Below are 24,418 nucleotides of genomic sequence, written 5' to 3'. Positions count from 1 at the left end.
TATTCATCTTGTTTAACTGAAACCTTGGGTCCTTTAATTAGTAACTTGTGTTCCCTCGCCTCCAACCCCAAACTCTTGAGCCTCCATGCTTGGTGCCCTCAGGGCCCCAAGAGGACTAGGACAGAGGCCCCACGATCTCTTAAGGCTTAGGCTCTGAGACTCCTGTGATACCACTTTTCCTGAGACCTACTGGGCAAAGCCAGGTCCCAAGAGGCCAGGCAGGTGAGTCGTCGATGATAATCTCATCCACCAACCCCTCGAAGGATGGCAGGGGTTGGAGCTTCACAGGGAAGGTGTGTGCTTGAGGCCTCAGCGTCACATCTGTCACCTCCCAAATGCAGGTGGGGATGTTTAAGATCCACCCGGAGATTCCAGAAGCCCTTTCAACTGACGCCAGAGCCTTCATTTTATCCTGTTTTGAGCCTGACCCCCACAAACGTGCCACTGCCGCCGAGCTGCTCAAAGAGGGTTTCTTAAGGCAGGTGAACAAGGGCAAGAAGAACCGAATTGCTTTCAAGCCAGCAGGTGAGGTGCACCCGGATAGCTGGGGTGCCGTGCTGGAGGCCCGGGCTCCTCTGTTGCTCAGCGAGCGGGCAGCCCTCGATTTCCTGACAGGCACAGGGAGCCCGCCAGGCGACAGCGGTACCCTCCTTGTTAAAGTCTTTCCTTTGGGATTGTGCCAGGGAGGGAGGCCAGAGGTGCCCTGGCTGGGCTTTGGGGTCTTCTCTACGGCAGAGCCCGGCCTTTCCCCTGTGCGGCCCCCGACCTTGGTTTGCGGGGGCACATCAGGGGATTTGCCTGCGGCAGCTGCCCTACAGGCCACTGAAGCCAAGTGACCCCTTTTAGGGCAATAAGTCCTACCTGCGAAGGACATAAAAGTGGCCTCTGAAAAGGAAGCTGTTTGTCCCCCCCCCCCACTCCCGTGTGGATGGAGTCAGGACAGAGAGGCTCAGCATCTTGCCCCCAGTGTGGCCAGCTGTGTCAGCGGGTCCTGTGGGCTGGTTAGAAATGCGGTCGTGGGCCTCTCTCGGACCTGCTGAAGAGGAACCTACATCTCAGGGACCCCTGGGTGATGGATGGGCCTGCTGCGGTGGAGCAGTGCAGGCCTAGCGGGCCCCTGCGTGGGTCACCTGGCCTGGGGGGGCCATCTGAGATCCCCTCCCCCCTCCTGGTCTGTCCCCACACAGAGAACACCCGGGGCACCGCCCTGGCCCTGCCTTCGTCAGGGGAGCCCATGGGCAGCAGCAGCAGCGAGCATGGCTCTGTGTCCCCGGACTCTGATGCCCAGCTGGATGCGTTCTTTGAGAAGGCCCAGGCACCCCAGCACCAGCTCGGCCACCTGCTCAGGTACGGCCCACCCCTCCCCCCCACGGTGGGCCTGTGAGGGGTACTCGTGTCCACCAGGGGCCAGATACCTCCCAGGTCAAAGCCGGGCAGCCGCCAGGGGCTTTTGCTTGCTCTCTGCACCGTCCGTAGGCAGCAGTCAGGCCAGGGAGCAACGGGGAGGCAGCGGGGCAGCAGGTGCACTGCAGTCACTGCCCCGCCCTCCTCCTTCCCTCCTCACTCCCCCTCTGTCCCCTCTGTCCCTCCTCCCACCGGCCCCTTATATCCCCCCTCGCCCCCCCCAAACACTGGTGCTCCGGTTAGAGGAAACCCCTCCTCTGTCCACCGGCCTGCCTCCTGCAGCCTCACCTTGCCGTGGGGACTGCGGTGAGCGCCCCCAGCCCCTCCCCGCCGTCAGGCGTGGCTCCTTGAGCCATGTGCGCCTGCGTTCGTCCGCAGCGTGCCCGACGAGAGCGCAGCTCCGTCCCCGGAGGACAGGGACCCAGGATTCTTCCTGCTGCGCAAGGACAGCGAGCGCCGGGCCATCCTGTACAAAATCCTCTGGGAGGAGCAGAACCAGGTGGCCTCCAACCTGCAGGAGTGCGTGGTCCAGGTAGGGGCAGTCGGAGGGGGCGCCGCTAGTCCCGCCTTCTACGCGGGTCTAGGGCCCCAACAGGCCAAGCGGACCGAGGCCCCTGCCACCCCAGAACTTAGCCCAGTTACCAGAAGTATTTCCCAACGTCCTTCCCTCTTCCAACAAGACAAAAGAAAATAAAGAGAGGGAAGGAAAAAAAGAAAGACTCCCCTGAAGCCTGAATCTGCGGATCTGCGGTGAACCCGGGCGTGGGTGGAGCCGGGCCGCCCTCTGGCGGAGAACAAGCCTAATGCAGCACGAAGCTGGGGCTCCCAGCCTTTGCCCTTCACTCGCGTTAGTCCCCCGTCCTGAGACCCCCGCTGCGGGACCCAGAGTTGCCCTCAGAAGCTGGAGAGCAGCCACTGTAGGGAGAAAGGTTATGAACCAAAACAGTTGCATTTTAACTTATTTTGGAAGCGGGAAGGTCTTTTTAGGAAGAGGCCACTTGCTGTACTGTGAACTGTGCCTTCTGACAGGGGTGGGGCCCTTCTGAGGGCTTCAGCAGGAGGGCGGAACCGTTCCCAGGGGGCTTCAGGGGTGTGTGTGTGTGTTGCCCAGGGAAGAGGGGGCCACCTAAGGAAAGCTATGGAAGAAATTCCAGAAGCTGACCCCTTCTCACCTGGGGTGTCCACATAATACTTGAGTTTCCTCTCCCTCCCTGACTTAATAAAAGTGATTTTTTTGGGGGGACTGTCGGTAATCAGAGCTCAGAAGACTTGCACCTCTCGGTTGTCCACATCAAGCAAATAATTGGGATCCTGAGAGAGTTCATCCGCTCCCCGGAACACAGAGTGATGGCATCCACGATATCTAAGCTAAAGGTGGACCTGGACTTTGACAGCTCATCCATCAGTCAGATTCATCTGGTACTGTTTGGATTTCAGGATGCTGTAAGTGTTCTGTGTGGCTCTAGAGAATGTGCTAGAAGGCAGGAAGCCCACTGAAGTGGCTCACAACCCGTACTGTGGAGTTCAAGTACTATCTTCTCCCGTGGTCCCTGTTTCTTCTAAGCTGCTTACACCCGAATGCCTAGTTTCAGCAGTTCCTTCTTCATACCGAATATGCAAGTGCGGGTGAGTGGGCTGGTTGTATTCAGCTCCTCAGAGCAGGAGGGTAGGACTCACAGGGCTCGGGTGCAAGTGGCATCCGTTGGCTGAGTGGGAATGGGATGTCAGCTTACATGTCTGTGCAGATGTGAGTTGCTCCAGGCCTGTGACCGTGTCTGGTCCTGCTTTGTGTCCCATGCCCCCCAGCGAAGAGCCTGACCTCTCCTAGGCGCTCAGTTAATGCTCCTTGAATAAACGGTGAAGAGGCCCGGTGTGGGAGATCCCATCCCTGCCCATCCCCTAGATCCAGCATAACGCGGGGCAGCTTGCAGGAAGACTCCTTCCAGAAGAAACAAGTCAGGTGGAAACGCAGAGCAGCGTGGCTGACATTCTACCTCAGAGTAGTAGTCGTCTAGAATGAGTTAAGAACTCCGATTGCTTGCAAGTACAACAGCTGAGAAATCGGGATTTTTGTGATTTGTAGGTAAATAAAATTTTGAGGAACCACTTAATTAGGCCCCACTGGATGTTTGCGATGGACAACATCATCCGTCGAGCGGTGCAGGCCGCGGTCACCATTCTCATCCCCGGTAAGTGCCGCCTTTTCAGTCAAGGTCAGACTCAGGCTGTGGACAAGATCACAAGTATCCTCTGCACCCAGCAATCATCTTCTCTTTCCCATCTGGGCTGTATACTTCCCTGCAGCTCAGGACATGCTAAGACCTTCCCCTGGAGCCGTGCTGTGTGCCCCCTTGGCCTAACCGAGGAGACCGCACATAGAACCTGGGATCTGAGAGGGAGCACCGAACCTGCAGGGGGGTCCTGCAGCACCCCTCTTCCACACTCAGGAACGCCTACTGAAAGCTTGGTTTAATGGCTCCATCTCCTGTCAGACTCCTTGTGTGGTAGCTCTGGAAATCTTCGGCTTTTGTGAAATGCTAGAGCGGCTTAACACCCAGGGTCGCTCTCCTGTGGGGACTTCATCCTTCTCCTGTGCTCAGCTTGTTGGCATGGCCACTTCCTCTCTTGACTTTGCTCCGTCCCTGTCATGTCACCTGCCCAGCTTCTGCCAGCTTTCCTGAGGAGCTTGGTAGACCCCAGGACTTCGTTACACCTCACTCACTCCGCGCAGGCACCTTTCTTTAGTAAAAGAATGCAGGCCACGTTAGCCTGGTTGTACCTTTTTAAAAACTGTCCTTGGCTGATGTAACATTCAGCTTCAGTTTCATCATCTGTAAACTGGGGGTGCTCTCTCCTCTCCAGAGAACAGAGTAGGAGTCCCGTCCCCATTCACAAAGTCAGCTGTCCCTGATGGAGCACCACGCGGGCCGGGCTCCCAGCAGTCTTGTGTGCAGGCCCAGAGGAGACCCGCAGCCCTGGCCTCACTTAACCATGGTCCATCCTCTGCCGCCTTCCTTTGGCAGAGCTCCAAGCCCACTTTGAGCCTGCGTCAGAGACCGAAGGGCTGGAGAAGGACACGGATGAGGTAGAAGAGGACCGTCCCCCAGCAGACAGGCCTCGAAGTGGAGTGCGTGTGGCATATGGAAGGAACAGCCCCACGTCCGCGGGTGCCCTCGGGGCCCAGCCCCAGCAGCTCCAGCACCAGCACCTGAGCCTCCAGCTGGGCGAGCTCAGACAGGAGACCAACAGGTAGGGGGTGGGGGGCGGGTACCATGACCGGGGCCAGTCAGGGAATCCGTAGACTTGCTGAGTGTCCCCTCTCAGGTCTCAGAAGAGCATCTTCCCCAAGGAGGTGGGCAGGGGGTGTTCTCAGCTTCAGCTGGGGGAGATCGCCTCCCTTTAAGGGCAACACCCCTGAGTCCTGGTGCCTTGCCACCAGCTACACACACAGCAGTCAGCCATGCTAACGGCCGCAGCACCTCGGGAAATCTTTTTCTTTCTTTTCACAAAGATGAGGCCCCTGGCGTGGCCTGCAGGTCCAGCAGACTCCGCGGTGGGCGGCTGCAGCCTGCACCCACAGCAGTAGCCAAGCCCAGGGTTGGCTGGTGCTTCATCTGATGGACAGGTAGCCCATGACCCTGACCCTAAGTTTGCCCTCTCCTCTTTGAGCCTCTTGCTGGGATGCGTCAGGATTCCCCAGCAGGCGCTCGTGGACTGCCTCTGCAGCCAGGGCACCCTGGCATTGCCGTGAGGTGGCCCCCTAAGAGAGCTGGTTTATTTTGTTCACTTCCTGGCACATAGTAGGCATTCAAAAATATTTGTTAAATGAATAAAATGATTGTTCGCTCTGGGTAATCACATCATCAGTGGACTTATAAGATGCCTTGTTGCCACATGATCACTGCTAGTGCCAATTAATATTTAACAGGGAGACGTGGTGCCAAGTATTGGCATTCCACAGGTATTGTGGAAGAAACATTGTATATACTCTGGGGATCTCTGAAGTTTGACCTTAGGGCAGATCTAATCATTTTTTACAGACTTAGAGTGTTCTCTCATTTTTGAGAGATGTGCAGTTTTAGTTAACAGGTAGTGGCGGCAAAATTTTGAAAGCTTTTAAAATATGACACGTGAAAGTTGCTAGTGATACTTGGCACTTCCTTAAAATCTTTACTGGTAAGGTTTATAATCATCAAATATAAACTGTTATATATGGGCTCAGGGTTTTTATCTGCACTGATGATAGGCCTTCTGTGACCTTCCGGTCTCAGTAGCACTCGCAGCAGCTGTCACAGCTGCGGATGGCGGACACACACGCCTGTCCAGGTGTCCTGGAGATGCCTCAGCCATGCGCACACAGCAGGAGGACAGCACCTCCTGCCCAGAGTGCTGCTGCCTGGGGGCACCTGGTCTGTCTTGAGCATGTGAGACCAGTGCCTGTGAAGCATTTAGCACAGTGCTGGGCTCTCTCTGCTTGAGGCCGCCTTCCTCCCGGGGCTTTCCTGATACTGGCGTCAGAAGCTCCTTCGCTTCCTCCCCTGAGGAGGAAAGAGCCCAAGAGCTCGCTTCAGCCACTTGATGGGACTCAGGGAGACAAGCTGTCCTCACCAGATCCTCCTGGCTGAGCATGCACCCTCAGGTTATCTTCTGGTTTGTGATACACATTGAGACAAAATGCCCTGAGTGCTGGACTTTGTTTTCAAGGGCAGGGAACACAAGGAAGGTGCCCAGGCTGAAAGCAGGCAGTGTGAATGGTGTTAGGCTCTCTCTGAATAATGGCATTTTTTTTTTTTACCAGACTTTTGGAACACCTAGTTCAGAAAGAAAGAGAGTACCAGAATCTTCTACGGCAAACCCTGGAGCGGAAAACTCAGGAATTGTATCATCTTCAGTTACAATTCAAATCTAATGGTGAGAAATTTTCCACTTGCTTTGTGTGTGAGACCATTTAAAATGGCTAGTCAGCCTTGCCACAGTTGCAGTTACTCTCTAGTAAAGCAGTAAGTACTCCAGTATATTCTGGAATACTCCTCAGGAATAGAAAACCACTGGTACATTCAAAAACTTGGATGAATCACAAATGCATTATGCTCAGTGAAGGCAGATTCAAAAGGCTACATGCTATGAGCCCCTAAATGTGGAATATTTATTTAAAACTCTGTTAAGGGCAAAACTCTAGGGACCGAAAACATCAGAATTGGGGGTGGGGGGAGAATGATTATAAAAGGCTGCAAGAACTTCTGGGGGTGACAGAAATTTGTCATCTTGAGGACAGTAGTGGTTACATGACTGCCTGTCAAAGGGCACGGACGGCCCTTACATACCTAAAAAGGGTGATTGCAGATTTATTGCAGAAGTTAAACCTGATCCACTTCAGGCCACTTAGCAAAGAGCTGCAGGCACCTCCTGGAATCTGGGATGGATAAGCACGGGCACAAAATCTCAGGACTGAAGTCTATTTCCTCATTTGATTTCCAGTGCAGTTAAGGATGAGATTCCTTACAAAAGGCATTTTACAGACTGTAATAAGCATTTAAAGTGGCAGACAGAGGGATGCCAGGGTGGCTCAGCAGTTAAGCGTCTGCCTTCAACTCAGGGCATGATCCTGGAGTCCTGGGATCGAGTCCCGCGTCGGGCTCCCTGCATGGAGCCTGCTTCTCCCTCTGCCTGTGTCTCTGGCTCTCATGAATAAATAAAATCTTTATTTTTTAAGGTGGTAGACAGATAGCAAGCATATCAGATTCGCAAGTAACCTCACCCTTACCTGTGGTCCCTTTAATCTCTGGGAAGTGAATCCACCAACTAGGGAGTGTTGTGTAGTATGGATTAGAACACACAGTTTTTTTTTTTATTTTTTAAATTTATTTATGATAGTCTCTCTCTCTCACACACACACACACACACACACACACACAGAGAGAGAGAGAGAGAGAGAGAGACAGAGACACAGGCAGAGGGAGAAGTAGGCTCCATGCACTGGAGCCTGACGTGGGATTCCCAGGATCACGCCCTGGGCCCTGGGCCAAAGGCAGGTGCCAAACCGCTGCGCCACCCAGGGATCCCCAGTTCACACAGGTTTAATTCATTTTCTTTCAAATCATCTTTATGTTGTATAATAGTTTATTTCATCCAACTTGTTACTTTTGAAGAGTTTTAAACATTAACATACAACAAAATACATCTCACATCGTTGCAGATACTACAGAGAATTCAGCATCCCCTCCTGGGTCTCAGGAGCAGAAAACTGATAAAGAGCTTGTGGACTGGTTACAACTGCAAGGAGCAGATTCGAGTACAATAGAAAAGGTAAATTTCTAACAAAAAAGCATTCCTATGCCCTTCTTACAAAGCAGCTTAGCTCTTCTGTATTCAATTTTTGTTTCAGATTGTTGAAGAAGGTTATACCCTTTCTGATATTCTTAATGACATCACTAGGGAAGATCTAAGACACCTTAGACTACGGTAAGAATGGCTTCAAAACACTGTAATAGAAAATGACTTTTTTCATGTGATTGTGCTTTTAAATCAGTAGAAAACAAAGTGGTGGTCACTTTACTCCTTCACTGAAATCAATTCTCCTTCCTATGTATGGCTATGGCTTAGTCAGAAAACCAACTACCCAACCTCCTCTCTCACTCCAGAGTTTCCTTAGGGTAGAGTTGGGTACCAGTGGGAGGTGAAACCCCAGAGCTCTCTCCAGCCCCTCCTTCCTCAGCCTGCTTCGCAGAGCCACCTGGCCCTCCTACTAGAGCCCAAATACAAGAGGAAAGACCTCTAGTTAAGCAAGGAACTGCATTCTGGCAATCTAGACAGGTCTAGAGTTGTACACTGTAGCTTAAGAACTCCTAAAGAAGTACTCGGTGGTGTGCTTACGACTCTAAAGCAGCCTCATTTGTCTCCTAGTGGCGGTTGCCTCTGCCGGCTCTGGACAGCAGTCTGCCAGTACAGAAGGGCTCAGGGGTCTCCGGCCGCCCGAGATGAGGCTGAACTGGTCGGCTTAGGCCAGGGGACAGAGGGAGCGAAGAGCTGACATCCTTCTTAAGATTTCTGTTAACATATACCCGAATTCCACTAAGTTTACATACGGAAAACCCCGTTATTTAAGAGTTCGAAGTTTTAAAGAATTGCTGAAATGGGATGAGCTTTTTAAATCTCTTACCAACATGTCTTAAAGGTGAGTAGAACTTACGTATTGTGAGAACAGTGGCTGAACTCTAATTTGACATCCCAGAATATTATGGAATCTTTTAAACAAATTTCAATATATACCCTAAAGTAACAGGCTGGGCCTCACTGTTTTAGACCATAGCTTACTATAAACTGGCATTGTACTTAAGAATATGCCTTGTATTTAATGTTTGATATGAATGTAAATAGAAAACTATTAAGAAAATAGCTTTGTATTTAATGTATAAATGAAGAAAACTAAGTTATTTGGCCTTTGAAATGATTATGGTCTTATTTAAAAATGGCATTGTTGGGGCACCTAGCTGGCTCAGCTGATGGAGCATTCGAGTCTTGATCTCAGAGTTGGGAGTTTGAGCCCCATGTTGGGTGTAGAGATTACTTAAAAATAAAATCCTTAAAAAAATAAAAATGGAATTGTCCTTCTACCTCCCTGCCTGGAGATAATATACTTTTACTGAAAAATGATGGTCAGTGTGAAGAGGCTTTAGCTCCCACACGCACACTGAGGAGGGTGTGCATGTAGTATTCGCTGTTAGGTGAGGCACAGGGGCCCTTGCCAAGGGTCAAGGGAATGATCCCACTCCCCTCAAACGTAGGAATGAATGGCTTTTGATTTAGTTGTATACTATTTTTCAGTTATTAAAAGGAATAGAACTATTTTAAGGAAAAATCTGAATCTAAAATAACCTTATATAATATTCACACTAAGTGTGCAGTAACATCTTTTAATGCAACACTGTTGTACAGTTGTTGTACAAAACACATGCAATTACTACCTTAGCCTATATTCTTTTTACGGGTTTTTCTTAACAAATTTGAGAACACAGAGGCCCTTAGAGTTGGAGCCCACTGAAGGTGTAACTACCTATTATTAACTGATAGACTTAAACTTGATCCACTGATTTGCACCCCGAACTTCAAAAGGCGGATCGCTGCTGTAAATGTGATAGCCTAGTTCTTCCAAAGGCGGTTCCGGATCAGCAGTGGCAAACTGGGCAGCATCCTCAATTTCCTTCCTCACTTCAACATCAATTTCCTATAAATCAGATTACAGTTCAGGAGGTTACTGAGTAAACAGCAGCATAGATACAAGCAGGTCTACTTGGAACAGGTTGCTAGTACAACTAGAACTCTCCTAGGAATAGAAGTACTAACAGGTGCTCTTTATGAACCGAACATCCAAAGTATATTTTTAGGAAAAAACTGCTCCTGGGTTTCAAGGTTTTGCGAATATGACTGACCCATACTTTCCCACTGACCCAGGCAGCTCCCCCAGGAGTGGCAGCTCTCTGGGTGCAAAAAATACTGGTTGCTGGAAAAGGCGAGCCTACCTTTAGTTCCTCGACACTGGCCAGGTTGCTGTTCACCATTCTATCCTTGAGAAGCATGATAGGGTCACTCTTACTTCTTACTTCCTGAATCTCCTCTCGTGTACGGTAACTACAGGAAGACAAACAGTAGGTAAGGACAGCTCCAGTACAGCTAAGACAGTTGGACACGGAGCAGTCACTGGGAGAGGGTGCACATAGGATACAAGAACTCTGCCTCTAACATTCTAGTATCTTTCATGGAAAACTCTACTCTGGCAATTCCCCTGGCTTCTCAGGTGTTCTGAAGAGGAGGGGCCAAGCTTTTATTTGCTTTTTTTTTTTTTTTTAAATTTTTATTCATTTATGATAGTCGCAGAGAGAGAGACAGAGACACAGGCAGAGGGAGAAGCAGGCTCCATGCACCGGGAGCCCGACGTGGGATTCGATCCCGGGTCTCCAGGATCGCGCCCTGGGCCAAAGGCAGGCGCCAAACCGCTGCGCCACCCAGGGATCCCTTATTTGCTTTTTTGATCCAGATGTAGGATCTGAAGGAAGTGGTAGAGCCACTGCCTGTGCCCTCTCACGTCACTGGCAGGTAGCAGAATACCAAGCAGGAAATCAGGCTTTAGGAGCCCAGAGAAGTGAGGCCAGTGAACACTTGCACAGGTTTTTCCAATTCCTGATTCTAGAAAAGAAGCCCCACGGTGTTTGAGGGTCAGTTAAGAGCGCCAACCGCCCATACACACAGTTGAAAATCTGCAAATGTTGACTCCCGAAAAACAAGTCTTATGAATAACACTTGATTAACACGTATTTTGTATGTTACTTCCATGTATTAGTCTATAGTGTGCTCTTAACATAAGTTGGAAATAAGTGTTATAGTCAAGAGAAATGATGAAAAAAGAAAATCCCTGGGTCTGTGGGCCCATGTTGTTGAAACCTGTGTTGCTCAAGGGTCAACTGTACATACATCCTTGTCTTGTATCTTCCAACCACCACTAAAAGGGCTCTACTGTTTTTTTGAAAATACCAAGTACATTTTTCCATCTAAGTTGTTCTTTATAACATTTCTCTTAGAATACCAATCTACTGCCAGGCTTGTTAGGGCTTACTGACTAAATCTACTACTTTTAACTCTGTCACGCTCTGGGATGGCAGCATTACATGCCAGGGTCACTAAGTGGCAAGTAAAACTATCTTCCTAATGTAACTTACCTTTTTTTTGACCGATTGATTTCAATATATTGAATATCCCACGTGCCAGGTGGCCTCACTCCATACCAGCCAGGTTTTCACATTTCAACTCTATATTCGGCTAATGCCTACAAAAGCTACATGTCCCTAAATATATATATGCTATACCATTGGCCTGTTTTATCCAACAGTTTCTCTTTGTAAAGTAACTTCTACCCATAACATCACAAATCCCAAGTCACATGCTCTCCCCTCTAAGCCAGCCAGGTGCCCCCTTCTCTGCAATTCATTACTGCTCATGCTAACATGTACATACTACAAATAAGGATTTTCAGAATGCTTCCAGGCAAAGACTCAAATAATTACTCGATACCAACAAATTCACCGCATGAAGCCCACTGGTGTCTGGCTTCCAAAGCAAATGTTGAAATGCTTTGCTTTTTCATATGAGTAGCACCATACAAAGCCCACCCACCCAGGGACACCACACCCAGATTTTCCATGACCATACCTGACACCAGGGTCGCTCATGCTGTGTCCATGGTAACGGTAAGTCTGTAGCTCCATCAATATGGGCCCCTAAAACAGAACCCAGTGAGACGATGAGCACAGCACATCCTTTCAGAATCAAAGATATTCTCATTGGATTTTCTATAAGTTGGCTGAGTTGTCAAGAATTTCCTATTAGCTGACTGACTTAAGAATTATGTTCTCCTTTCTGATACCTGTATGTACTCCATGTTTCATCCTTCTAGTTTATATGGAACTTAGTTGCTTTTTATTTTTTTTAAGATTTTAATTCATGAGAGAGGGGGGCGGGGACCCCAAGATCACGACCCGAGCCAAAGGCAGACCACTAAGCTACCCAGGCACCGCAAGAACTTAGTTTCTGAATCAAAAAAGTATTCAGCATGTTCTAGAGCCCACTGATATTATTTCATCAGCACTGCCTTTGACATAGAATAATCCTATAAAACAACTGAGATTTAATGCAGAAAAACCCATTAGAAAGCAGGTATGACAGCAAGGAAGGGGGGATGGTTTATCTTCAGGGCCAATAAAGCTAGTTTTTCCCCCTCAGGCACATATGAATGATCTACAAGCATCTGGATTCTTTTAAAAAGGTACAGAAAAATACAATACAAAATCCCACAGAATATGACTAAAAGCAGACCTCTAGATGTGCTGGAAAGTGTGGAAGGGAGAATTAAAACTAGGCTGGGTAGGTCAATCTCCACCTCACCTATAAGGGCTGACAACCAGTCCTGCACAGATGCGGCTAGCGTGTAACAACGTTGGTGGTAACAGACAACACGTGATGATTAACCTCAGGACTCGGCTGGCCAGCCCAACCACACCCAGGACAGTTTGCTCCTCCTTCACTAGCCCCCTTCCAGAAGACAGCTTTGAACACTGAGGGGAAGAGGGTGGATCTAGGATCCCTGGGCAGTGTGGTGTAGTAGTTGGGGGTGGGGCACAAAGGGAGAGGCCCAGCTCTCAGTCCAAGAGGCTGGGATCCAATCTGGGCTGTCATGTATAGTAGCTACGTACCCTTAAACTGCTCTGTGCCTTAGTTATTGTACAGATGAGGGACCTAACTCAGGGGTTGTGTTGGTTCACACATAAGTGCTTACTGTATCACCTGACCCAGGTCAATCCCTCAGTAAGGATTTATTTTTCACCTATTTTTCTGTTCTGTGCCACCCAGGAGCTATTGGAAAACACAGTGGGCTAGGCTAAGGGGGTTTCTAGACTCTCCCCTAATTCCAAGATGAGGCTGAGAAAGTCAACACATATAAACCAGTATATATAAAATTATAAAATAAAGTCAACACTATAAACCAGTGATCCTGTTTCCATGTTAAGTTTGTATTCCACATGTTCTTTCAGGAACTGGGGAAGAGGGGAATGATATCCACCACTCAAGTCTATACCTCTCTAGTCTTGGAGTCCCGATGTAGACTGCTGAGCTCACTGCCACCTCAGCCATACTTGATTTCATTCCTCTGTTCTCATGTGCAGCACCCCCACATTTCCCTCCCTGCTCCACCCTCATTCCCCATTTGCATCACTGGTAGCCCAGTCTTCCCACACAGGGGTGTCACGGAAAGGTAAACCCTAGGGGCATGCTTTCTGGGCTGTGAGCACCAATTCAGGGAGAACATCATCCTTTCCACTTGCTCTGCTGGCATCTAAGCCAACCTCACTGTTCCCTTCTCCCTCTACTGCTCTACCTGAAAGGTCCAGATTCTCAGGACTGAAACAGCAAGGTGAAGATTACATATTTTAACCGTAATATTTAAATTATGGAAGATGAGCTTACACTGAATGCCTATTATCCTAGCAAAGTTCTGTGCTGAGCACTGGGAGGGGGGTCCCCAATATGCTCACTCAAGGGGCTTATTATGATTAACAGGGTGGCAGGTGGGGGTGGGTGGGCAGAGGTTGGAGGCACATAAATAACCAAACCACAAGGCAAAATACTGAGGAAGCACTCAAGAGGAAAGATTCACCCTAAACAGGGGCAATGTGGGATGTTTCCTAAGAGGTAAGCTATCAAGACCACAGTATTTACAAAGGGACCCAATTCACTGGACTCTGCTCCTGCCTTCTACACAACTAATTACCAGCAAACCCTGAAGAGCTATAATAGACACATGGGAGACATTCTTTTAAGATAAATGTCAATGGACATCTCTAGCCCAGAGGGTTGAGTCTTACCTTTCCAGATCTACAGTAGGCGGCTGCAAACCTTGTTGCCTCCCGGACACACAAGACATCCATTCCATCTACCTGTTCATACACAGAAAGGGCAGAGCATAAATCAAACCGTGTCAAACCAATTTTACAGGATCCATTCACACGCTATGAACAGAGAATGCCTGCGTGTGTCTGGGACTGTCAAGGACCCACAAAGAGCTATCACGCTGCGAAGGGGTAGTCCCGGCTGCACACCAGGCGCCCTTACCCGCAGCCCAGGAATGAAGTCGCCTCTCTTGTAGTAATCAGTGCTGGCTGCTGCTCTCTCAACAGACGTTCCCATTCCGTAGCGGTTATTCTCACAGATGAAGATACACGGCAATTTCCACAAAGCTGCCATGTTGTAAGCTTCAAATATCTGACCCTGGAAGTATGTATAAAAAGTTCAAGTGGTTTCATTTTGCTACTTTTCTCTAGACTTCTTCATCGTCCCCAAAACCTGCTGCTCTCCCTGGCACGAGACCTTTCATAAAACATGAAAAGCTTCCTTCACCTTCCACAGCGGAGCTTTTGAGGGAAAGGAGTGTGTTGGTGAGGGAGGAAGAAACGGCAAGCATCATCTCTTTTTGCAACCAAAGGAAGTGACAAACGAAGTAAATTCCACCACTTGTTTCGGTGGGGCCAAGGCAGTGGTGTAGAATATAGTAGGAAAAGAGAAACATGTAAAACTTTGTGACTACCTAGTTTTATGCTTTGTTATAAATCCTAGGAGACCCAATGGACAACCAGAGTGAACCAATGACTGAGAATCAGCATCCAGAGCAGGGCCTCAGAGTGTTGTCTGTGGAACGGTGAGGACTCCGACCGTGACAGGAAAAGTATAGAAAGAGCCAGGGCTCAGAAACCATGAGACAATGCCATGCCCTCCAAGAGAATGAGTCTGTACATTACAGGATTGGTATAAGAACAAGTCTGCACTGGGTTAAATTGGAAAAAGGTCCTTCACCCACAGAGTGTTTGTGAAGCACTGAGCTGGAGGCAAAGGAGAGCTCCTTCCTGGGTGTGCGCCCGTATGAAGCACTTGTGCAACGTGCCACAAAGTATACGTGTAATCTGGCCATAAAACCAAATTCTAGCTTGCCCCGATATGACTACTTCAACTACTAGGCAATAGACTACTTCGCTACAAATGAACTCTGACTACTCAACACTTTGGAGATAAAACTGCAATGGTTATTGCAAAGTCAAGAGACACATACTCACCTGATTAGCAGCACCATCGCCATATAAAGTCAAACAGACCTCATCCTTTCCATTATACTTACAGGCCAAAGCAATTCCTGCTCCCAAGGGCACCTAATATTAAGGACAACCAAGAAAAGAACCACAGAAATCCATGAGGGGAGAAATTAATGCTCTGCATTTCAAGTTCTCACCAGAACTTAAAACAGAAATTACACTGTCACTAGAAACTCTACCCTACCCCCAATATTATAATCAAACTGGTAAAGCAACATGAATAATTTTTCTATTTCAACCATTAAATAACACTTCTGTAAAGATTCAATGACTAAAGAGCTAAAATATGAAACTGTTTTTTAACATACAGCAAAGTCACATTACAAAGTGAGCCAAACAATCTAGTTATAATTTTATGTTGTTACTTCTTCGAGTTTTTTTTTTTAAGATTTTATTTATTTATTCATGAGAGACAGAGAGAAACACAGGCAGAGGGAGAAGCAGGCTCTATGCAGGGAGCTCGATGTGGGACTCAATCCCGGGTCTTCAGGATCACACCCTGAGCCAAAGGCAGGTGCTAAACCACTGAGCCACCAGTGATCCCCCAAGTTCTAGTTAATTAACATAGCATCATATTGGTTTCAGGAGGAGAATTTAGTGATTCATCACTTACATATCACACCCAGGCTGATACTTCATTATTCACTAACTGATGAGAACAAAAAGGACTACATAACCACAAAAGCTGAAGTGATGTCTAATGTGGCCCCTAAGATCCTGATCACCTGCCTTTCCTCCTCAGATACCCTCAACTGCAGTCTACAGCAGGGAGAGGAAGGCCTAAGTGGATGTGACAAAGCAATCAATGTACTTAAATATAATAAAGGTACAGGCCGCTGCTAGGGGCTCTTGCTTACATATAAAACTAAACACCTAAGAGAATTTTAAATCACTATCCAGATCTATTTATTAACTGATAAAATGGTAGGCTATGAAGCAATAGGTCTTTTAAAGTCCACTCAGCCTCCAAAGTACTAAAATATTTCAGAAGGAAGTTCTCTGGGGGATGAAATGTTAAGACATGATCCAGGGCCAGATCTAGGAAAGCATGCAATCCCCTCATCCTTGTCATGGATTACCTGAGCTCCAACAATGCCATTACCCCCATAGAAGTTCTTGGCATACATATGCATCGATCCACCTTTTCCTTTAGCACAACCTCCTCTTCTTCCTACAAATGGCAGCATGTGCACATACACATCAGAAAGCAAATAAACAAAAGAAAACCACACCCCAAGTATCTACTTAGAGGCTCATCAACCACTAGAACTCACAGGCTAGTTCATATAAGCACCCATCCCTCTAGGCAAATATATACTCCACCCTTATCTCCCAGTCCTTGAATGAAGGTCAATCCAGGCCAAAGTCTTTGACCTTCCCAGCTCCTTGACCATGGGGTTTCCTTTAAACATCAGCATGGTACCCTGGGCCCCCCCCCCCTTTTTTGGCGCTAGTTACAAACATCTTCCAATTTATCCTACATTGGTACACTGAACAGTTCAAGAGTCAAGGGGGACAAAGGGAATATTAAAAAGCTTCCTAGAAGATAAATTGCATACAATAGAATACTCCTACTCCACTTACTTTCTATGACTGCTAATTTCTACTGGCATGCTTGAGTGACAAACAGTATTACGATTTTACAAAGCTAACATTTTTAAACTTTTACCTAAAGGCCAAATGACCTCAAAAATGGTAAGTTTACTCAAAAGCACAACAGAGGTAACAGAGAACCAAAAGAGAGAGATTTTTTTTTTAACTCAAAACCGTTTTAATTAAGTTGTAATAGCATCTTAATATGAGAGATCTGCAAATGTATTTCACTGATTTCCCCTTTTTGAAAAATCAATAGCAAACCTGTAAGCTCTGCGAGAATTTCTCTGACAGAAAGGCCACGAGTAAAGGTAAAGCCATGAGCCCGATAGGCTGTGATAAGATGGTCTGTGGGATTTATGCCAGCCTCCAGGCCCACACAACAAGCTTCCTACATTAAAGGAAGAAGCAGCAATGAATCAATACAATACACATTTCTAGACAAAATCCTGAAACTATTATGAAAATTTAGCCTAGTAGAACTCTTAATAAGCACAAAAGGAGCTTGATTTTTCACTGCAAACAGAATAGAGGGTAAAGCTCAAGCCAGAAGCTACAAATTAATAATCCATAGATGTACTATTTCAAGCCCATGCAGTGATTTGGAGAAAAATCCTGAATATTAAATGTTACTTTGGGGGGAACATTAATATTAGGGGAATTTCATATGAAAATCAACACTCCAGTCCTCTCTTGAAGGACCAACAGGAAGCATTAACCCTGTATTTCCATATGGCACTAACTGGCTGGAACCAAATTATGGTGTCCCCTAGTGGGAAGGGCCTGGCCCACTCCATCCAGTTCACTACCAGTCCCACTTTCTTCACTAATTTATTCTACCCAGCTGGTCCCCATAGGCATTTTAATTCGTAACCCTTGGCCTAAACCCACAAAACAAAACACAAAGTGAAAAACCCTTTCCCCCATGAGTATATGCACTATAGGTGATCACAAAGTCATCAAGGTGCAAGACACCAGCAATGGGACGTGTGCATGAATTCCTTAGTATGAGCTTCGTAGCGGGCCTCAGCATGCTCATCTTTATTCTGACAGGCAGGCCTCAAATCCTTCAGAGGCATAAGGCAGGGTAAAAACCAATAAATACAAACCATACTTAAACTCCTACATCTAACATTGTTTTATTACAAAACCACCACTCACCTGACCATCACACAAGTGACAGAAACCACGAATAATTTTCTGTTTATACAGCTGATCTGCCTTTAACTCCATTCGGCGAACTGTCTGCATCATCCTATAGTACCTGAGCCCATCCTCCCTGGTGAGCACTGTGGTGACAGGAGGGCCCTCTTCTAGCCGGTGAAGATCGCATTTCTGAAATGGAATCAGTTAACTTCCAGTTACTGCAATGTAAACACTGACCACCCACTTAGAGATCTAATATCTTATTGCAGTAATATTTAACTCAAAAACCAGCAGAGGAGCACATAAGAAATGCTGCATATTACTTCTGACTCCTTTCATCATAAAGCTCATTATGCGAGAGGATCTAGTTTTGGAGGCAAGAAATCTAAGATGACTTTCACTGAAAACCCATGGAAGTCAAATGAGTTACAGGCTGAAAGACAAACTTTGAAAGGAATATTCTAAGAAAATTCTAAGATTTTATTTATTTATTTATTTATTTATTTATTTATTTATTTATTTATTTATTTATTTATGTGAGAGAGAGAGAGAGAATATGAGCTGGGAAAGGGGCAGAGGGAGAGGAAGAAGCGACTCCCCTCTGAGCAGGGAGCCCAATGGACCCCTGGGTCATGACCTGAGCCAAAGGAAGCCAATCAACTCACCACACTACCCAGGCACCCCTAAGAAACTTCTTATTGAAATGTTTTACTGAAACACATTCTAAATTTTAGATTAAGTCTTTGTTTTAGCCCATACCCTGTCCCCTCCCCAAAACACAAGCTGCTGAGAGTGAATTCTAATTTTTGCTAAACTTCTTTGAACCTCTGACACTAGAACATTTAGAATAAAATGGTGAAAAAGCATGAATATCAAAATGTTCTATTCCAAAGGTAAAACTGTGTAAATATGTTTACCTGTGGAAAAATTATTAACACAAAGCAAAACACCTCTTACCTTAATTTCAAATGTAGCATCATTTGCAAAATTACGGGAGGCCACCAACACTCTGCTTGCCTTGAAAAACCAAAATATACAAATATATCAGTATGTTTTATTGTCAGGTATTATAAATCAGTTCTCAGAATGCAGTCCTGGAATTTTCCTAAGCCCCAACATATTCACGGGTCTATCCCTCCATTCTCTTTACGGTGTTGGGATCTTGCCTTCAAAATGAATCCATGTTCTGGCCAATGAACCATGACCATACCCACCTCTAAAGGGTAACAGGAAAAAGAGAAAGGGAGGCAAAATCAAACCCATCCTCTTGGGCATTTTGTTTCCAAAGAAATTACAGTGAAAATAGAATAAATTTAGTGGCCAAATTAAAGAGAGAGCCTAGGTAGCCTGTGGGCTTTATTTCTGCTATTTGCAGTCATAACCAGACATTGAACAAATTATCGGAATTATTCTTCATATAAAACTATGATCCAATTCCTATTTCAGGCAAACCACTACTCTATGAAATGGCTCCATAAGAAAAATATTTTAAACTACTCAAAGTATGAGACACACGTGTTAGTGAGAAATCTAGAAGACAAAAGAAAGATACTCAATGGACTCTATGGACATTTTATAATTTGAACAGCTCAGATCTTGGACAGGCTCCTCCAGAAGCCTCAGAAGGGAGAGAGATTCTCTGCAACCAGCTTTCCCTTCTTGATGTTTGGGTGGCTGCTACCGCTTGGGTGGTAAAAAGCTGGGAAAATGTCTCTTTCCCTCTTTCAATTGAAAATACCTGCTCACAACAGAGGTACTCTACGTGACAGCTAAGGTCCAGATTAGACCGCAAAACAACCAATTACAATTACTGTACTGTCACATTGTGCCATGTTTTCAAACACTGATTATAAACTGACATAATGAGACGCCTGGGTGGCTCATCACTTAAGCGTCTGCCTTCGGCCGAGGGCATGATCCTGAGGTCCCGGGATGGAGTCCTGCATCGGGCTCCCTGCGTGGAGCCTGCTTCTCCCTCAGCCTATGTCTCTGACTCTCTCTCATATAAATAAATAAATAAAATCCTTAAAAAAATAAACTGACATAACTTCTTTTTATGAAGACTTGAAGCATATTCTTCAGATCCCATGAAAGGTCGTTTTGATGTGTTCCTACAGCGTATTACCTTACCATCCAACTTCTAGCACTGGACTTGATCTTGGTGAGAAGGGTTAAGAATGACCTGCTAAATACCCCGCCAGTGTATAAAAACCTATTATCTACTTGTCTCTTCACCCATCAATATACCATTATCTGATAAAGCCAAGACAATGACACTGCTGTAGGAAAAACACTTAAATACTAGAAATAAATGCGTTAGAGGCAGAGTCCATTAATATACCTAAGAATATGTGAAGAAAATTGAGGAATTTAGAAAGGGGAGGTGAGGTGACAAACTAAAGGTGATGTTTGGCAATCATGAAACAGACCTGTTATTTTTACCAATTAACAAATTATGTTGTGGGGCCAAAAATACTTCTTGTGACACAAAATAAATTTCCAAATACAGCTACAGAAACTGTAATTTTCAGAAATATTTAAAACTAAAGACCTAGAACGCCTGGGTGGCTCAGTAATTAAGCATCTGTCCTCGGCTCAGGTCGTGATCCTGGAATCCCGGGATCGAGTCCCACATTGGGCTCCCTGCATGGAGCCTGCTTCTCCTCTGCCTGTGTCTCTGCCTCTATGTCTCTCATGAATAAATAAAATCTTTAAATAAATAAATAAATAAAACTAAAGACCTTGTTGAAACACTGTATTGTACACCTGAAATTACAATGTATGTCAACTGGAATTCAAATAAAAACTTAATAAAACTAGAGACCAAACCCACTGAGAAGATCTTAAAGTTGAAACCAACAATGACAGACTATATATTAGACAGTGAAAGAGTGCTCCTTACTTTGAACCACCCCTCTTTCTGGCTATTTTGTTTTACCTATTGCCTGCATATATGGCATTAATTATACTAAGGCACAGAAAAATACTTTGAAGAATTATCTGTTAACTGTAGATTATGTGTGTCTGTGGGCCCAAACCCAGTTTAATAGCTCCCTATCCTTGCAACAGAGCAAATCAGGTAATCAGTGTTTCCATAAACTGTAATTATTGATGAGATGTCCCCAGAGTGCTCAGTGCACTTCAGGCTCTTGGGTCTAATGTGCTTATTTATCAGGTTTCAGTTGTGTTAACACAGGCTACTTAGAGTGTTCAAAGTGTTTGTTTTAAAATCATCAGAGACCAATACTTTATTTTTTGAACCTGTACTTCTTAATGCTAAAAAATCATTGTTAGATGAAAGGAAACACACTTGAAACTGTCATGAACTGGGTAAGTTTCTTATTCCACAGATTGCCAAGTTCCCATTCTGGGTTTGACACTTTGATTTGCAAAAGTGTCTTTAAAAATAAGTAAGCATACCAGATGTTACTCCCATCAAGACAGAAACAACCACTTTCTAAGCACAGGTGATACAAATAAGTTTAAGGAATTTGTCTTTCAAAAAACTCATTGTATAAAGTAGGTGTTTAATATCTTAGAGAACGTAAGGGAAAATGTTGCACTTTCACTGTCTCTAATCGTTTTTATCTTTTTTTAAGATTTTATTTATTTATTCATTAGAGACACACAGAGAGAGAGAGAGGCAAGATACAATAGGCAGAGGGAGAAGCAGGCTCCATGCAAGAAGCCCAATGTGGGACTCAATCCCGGTACTCTGGGATCACGCCCTGAGCTGAAGGTGGAAGCTCAACTGCTGAGCCACCCCAGGCATCTCTCTAATGGTTATTTTTAAAAAACTAATAGAAGAAATGTTATACATAGGAATCCATTTCCGCTGTAATAATCTTTTCTCTCAATAACAATTTTTGACTAAATGAAGTTTTCTATTCTACTCTGATCTTATCCAGTTAACAAATTACTAGAACTCAAAATTCATTTTTTAAAAAATATTTATTTATTCGAGAGGGGGGGGAGAGAGAGAGAGAGAGAGAGAGAAAGAGACAGGCAGAGACACAGGCAGAGGGAGGAGCAGACTCCATGCAGGGAGCCTGACGTGGGACTCGATCCCAGGTCTCCAGGATCAGGCCCTGGGCTGAAGGCAGCGCTAAACCGCTGAGCCACCTGGGCTGCCCTCAAAATTCATTTCTATTTGATTTGGGCAGTATTATATGATTTTTTGAAGAGACCAAAGTTTTATGGAGATGAAGTGCAATTTGCATTTCATGCCAACACATTGCTGGAAGACTGGAAAACACAACCAGAAATATTTTGGATAGCCGAGCAAATGAGCCTCTAATATTAAATAATGGCTTCTCTCTGTTCCTAGGGACACAGAGATGACAGTAATTTGAAACGCACACACTATTTTTTTTCTGTAGAACATCACCAATTCTATCAAAGTTTTTCCTTTCTACTACAACCCTTTAAATTTAACATGATACAAACTAAGATTCTCATATAAAGTTGAACACTTTTCCATTACTTACATTCAACTAAAAACTGAAGTTGTGGAGATTAAATAGCCTAGCATCTGGCACATATTAAGATCTCAAGAAATGTTGGATCTATCATGTGATATACAGAAATAACACTGAAATGAGCGTATCCTTTAGGTGGATCTAGTTGCAATTAAATGCTAATGACTGATGAACCAAATTGTGTTTTTTTTCCCCAAATTGTGTTTTGTAGTTATTTCAGTCAATGGGATTCCCAAAAGGGTATACTTCCTTTCAATGATTTCTGCCCACAGTAAGCAGAACTGCCACAAAGTCCTGGAAGTTACTAGAACCTGAACTGCAAGTCAAGCTTGGCTACAGTTCTACCCAGTAATACTACCTCCCCATACCTAGAGGTCAAAATGCTCGAAGGCTTTAGGCACATCTAAAAACTGGAGCCATAAATAGTGCTAACCTCTAACCCCACTCTCCCAAGCACCAAAGCTGTTTTCTTTAGCTACTTTTACCCTAAGCGTGTGCGTGTAAGAAGGGCAATTTCCTCCGGGTTCTGCTTGACTACTCTTGGAAGTGACTGCCAAGAAAAACTCAACACTGAGGGAAAGGAGGGGTGGTGGTTTCTGGTGAGCATGACCCGGACTTAACCCTCCAGAGCTGGGTGAAGGTGTTCCACAAATGTATACCCAAGGGGGCACTGAAATAACATTTTTAAAAAAAGATTTTATTTATTCATGAAAGACAGAGACATAGGCAGAGGGAGAAGCAGGCTTCCCGTGGGGAGCCTGATGTGGAACTTGATCCCAGGACCCCGGGATCACTACCTGAGCCAAAGGCCGACTCTCAACCACTAAGCCACCCAGGTTCCCCTGAAATAACATCTAACACAGATGGCACCTACTATATACCAGATGCTATTTGGCAAGGTTTACATACATGTCAAGAGTTTAAGCTTCAGGACAACCCCTTGGGGTGAATACTCGTATTATCTCTTTAGAGAGTTGGAAACCGAGCAAGGGAGATTTAAAACAAAAACCTGCCCAAGCTCACAGAGCTAGTAAATGGTGAGGCAGGTGTTTGAACAGGACCAGTTTCCGAAGTTCACGTTCTTAACACACCACGTGGCCTCTTAGTCAAGAAGAACGAAATTAGGAAGACTTCAAATGAATGGGCAGGATCAACTGGGGACTCGTGGATGCCCCAGGCCCCCTTTTATGTCAGCAGTAAATGAACGGGCATTTCTGGAGCACACCTACTGTAGCCGGCGCCGGGAGTCACAGCTGACCTCCCCGTGGACCTGGTAGAGCTCCCCTCCCCCCTTTTGCTGCTGATGGGCCCAGCAGCCGCTAGTCCCGGAGCTGGGAGCCGAGTGCCAGGCGCGAAGGCAGAACAAAAGGCCCGCTACCCTCCGGCCGCTCCGCAGCGCCCTAAGAGGCACCACACCACGCGCCCCCAAGCCCTGGCCGTACTCCTGCGTCGGGCCCCGCCTCGGTCCCGGGCCCCGCCTCGACCCCGCTCGCGCCCTACCCCGGGCCGCCCATGCTGCTGCCTCACCGGCTTCTGGGAGACGCCCGACAACACGCGGGAGACAGCGGCGAGCATCTTCCTCATGGATTGCCGGCAGCGGCAGCGGCGTAGGCGACTCCCAAGTACACAGGCGGCGCGGCCCCGAAATCTCCCAAGTCTCCTTCAGGCGCCCGGAGCGGACGCCACGCCTTAACTGCAGCACGACCGACGAAACGGAAATTCGTCACGCGCCGCGCCAGGCCGCAGGCCAACCAAGCGGGCTCCCAGTTGCGTGTCCCACCCACCAAAAAGGTCCGCGGCCGCTCATTGGGTGTTGGCGCCAGAGGGGGCGGGCGCTGGGGGCTCGTTGCGTCATCACGTCACGGGCGGGCAGGGATGCGGGAACTTGAGAGCGTCCGCCTGGGAAGGTGGAGCCCCGCCTCCGGAACCCCGCGGGAAAATGGCTTTTCAAGGAGTTTTGCGACTCAGATTAGGCGTGCACGGCGGGAAACCGTACGGGCCACCTGCCGTGCGCCCAGTCTCGCCGGGGCTGCACTTTGGCAGCCTTCGCTCAGTGCACGGCAAGATGAAGACTCATGGCGTGGTCGGAGCCGAGACGGAACCTCT

At 46.6% G+C, this 24,418-nt stretch overlaps 2 protein-coding genes across 3 annotated transcripts in view; one reads left to right on the top strand and one right to left on the bottom strand.

Moving 5' to 3' along the window:
* Positions 1–9,043, top strand: part of MAP3K15 (mitogen-activated protein kinase kinase kinase 15) — a 113,844-nt gene extending 104,801 nt beyond the window's left edge. Inside the window, exons 20-29 of one of the 2 annotated variants that reach the window (XM_041740045.1) lie at positions 342–525; positions 1,188–1,347; positions 1,783–1,936; positions 2,662–2,847; positions 3,488–3,593; positions 4,428–4,653; positions 6,203–6,315; positions 7,601–7,710; positions 7,790–7,866; positions 8,308–9,043. In XM_041740045.1, the coding sequence (XP_041595979.1) occupies positions 342–525; positions 1,188–1,347; positions 1,783–1,936; positions 2,662–2,847; positions 3,488–3,593; positions 4,428–4,653; positions 6,203–6,315; positions 7,601–7,710; positions 7,790–7,866; positions 8,308–8,434 (1,443 nt within the window). In that variant the 3' untranslated portion in view covers positions 8,435–9,043. Of the gene's footprint in view, positions 1–341; positions 526–1,187; positions 1,348–1,782; positions 1,937–2,661; positions 2,848–3,487; positions 3,594–4,427; positions 4,654–6,202; positions 6,316–7,600; positions 7,739–7,789; positions 7,867–8,307 lie in introns of those variants that run through there. The other variant, XM_041740044.1, reaches the window with a different exon arrangement.
* On the bottom strand, positions 7,507–24,011 carry PDHA1 (pyruvate dehydrogenase E1 subunit alpha 1). Its single transcript, XM_041740054.1, has 11 exons — positions 23,840–24,011; positions 18,792–18,851; positions 17,850–18,023; positions 16,953–17,079; positions 16,175–16,266; positions 15,060–15,152; positions 14,065–14,220; positions 13,818–13,889; positions 11,608–11,675; positions 9,924–10,032; positions 7,507–9,628 (listed from the first exon to the last, which is right to left on the bottom strand). The coding sequence occupies exons 1-11, from the start codon at positions 23,894–23,896 to the stop codon at positions 9,464–9,466; spliced, it is 1,173 nt and encodes a 390-aa protein (XP_041595988.1). The 5' UTR covers positions 23,897–24,011; the 3' UTR covers positions 7,507–9,463.
* Positions 24,012–24,418: the final 407 nt, after the last annotated feature.

This window comes from Vulpes lagopus, chromosome X, assembly GCF_018345385.1.
Source record: "Vulpes lagopus strain Blue_001 chromosome X, ASM1834538v1, whole genome shotgun sequence".
Classification (NCBI taxonomy): Eukaryota; Metazoa; Chordata; class Mammalia; order Carnivora; family Canidae; genus Vulpes; species Vulpes lagopus.
Note: the sequence above shows the minus strand (reverse complement) of the source record. Positions and strands in the feature narration are given on the sequence as shown.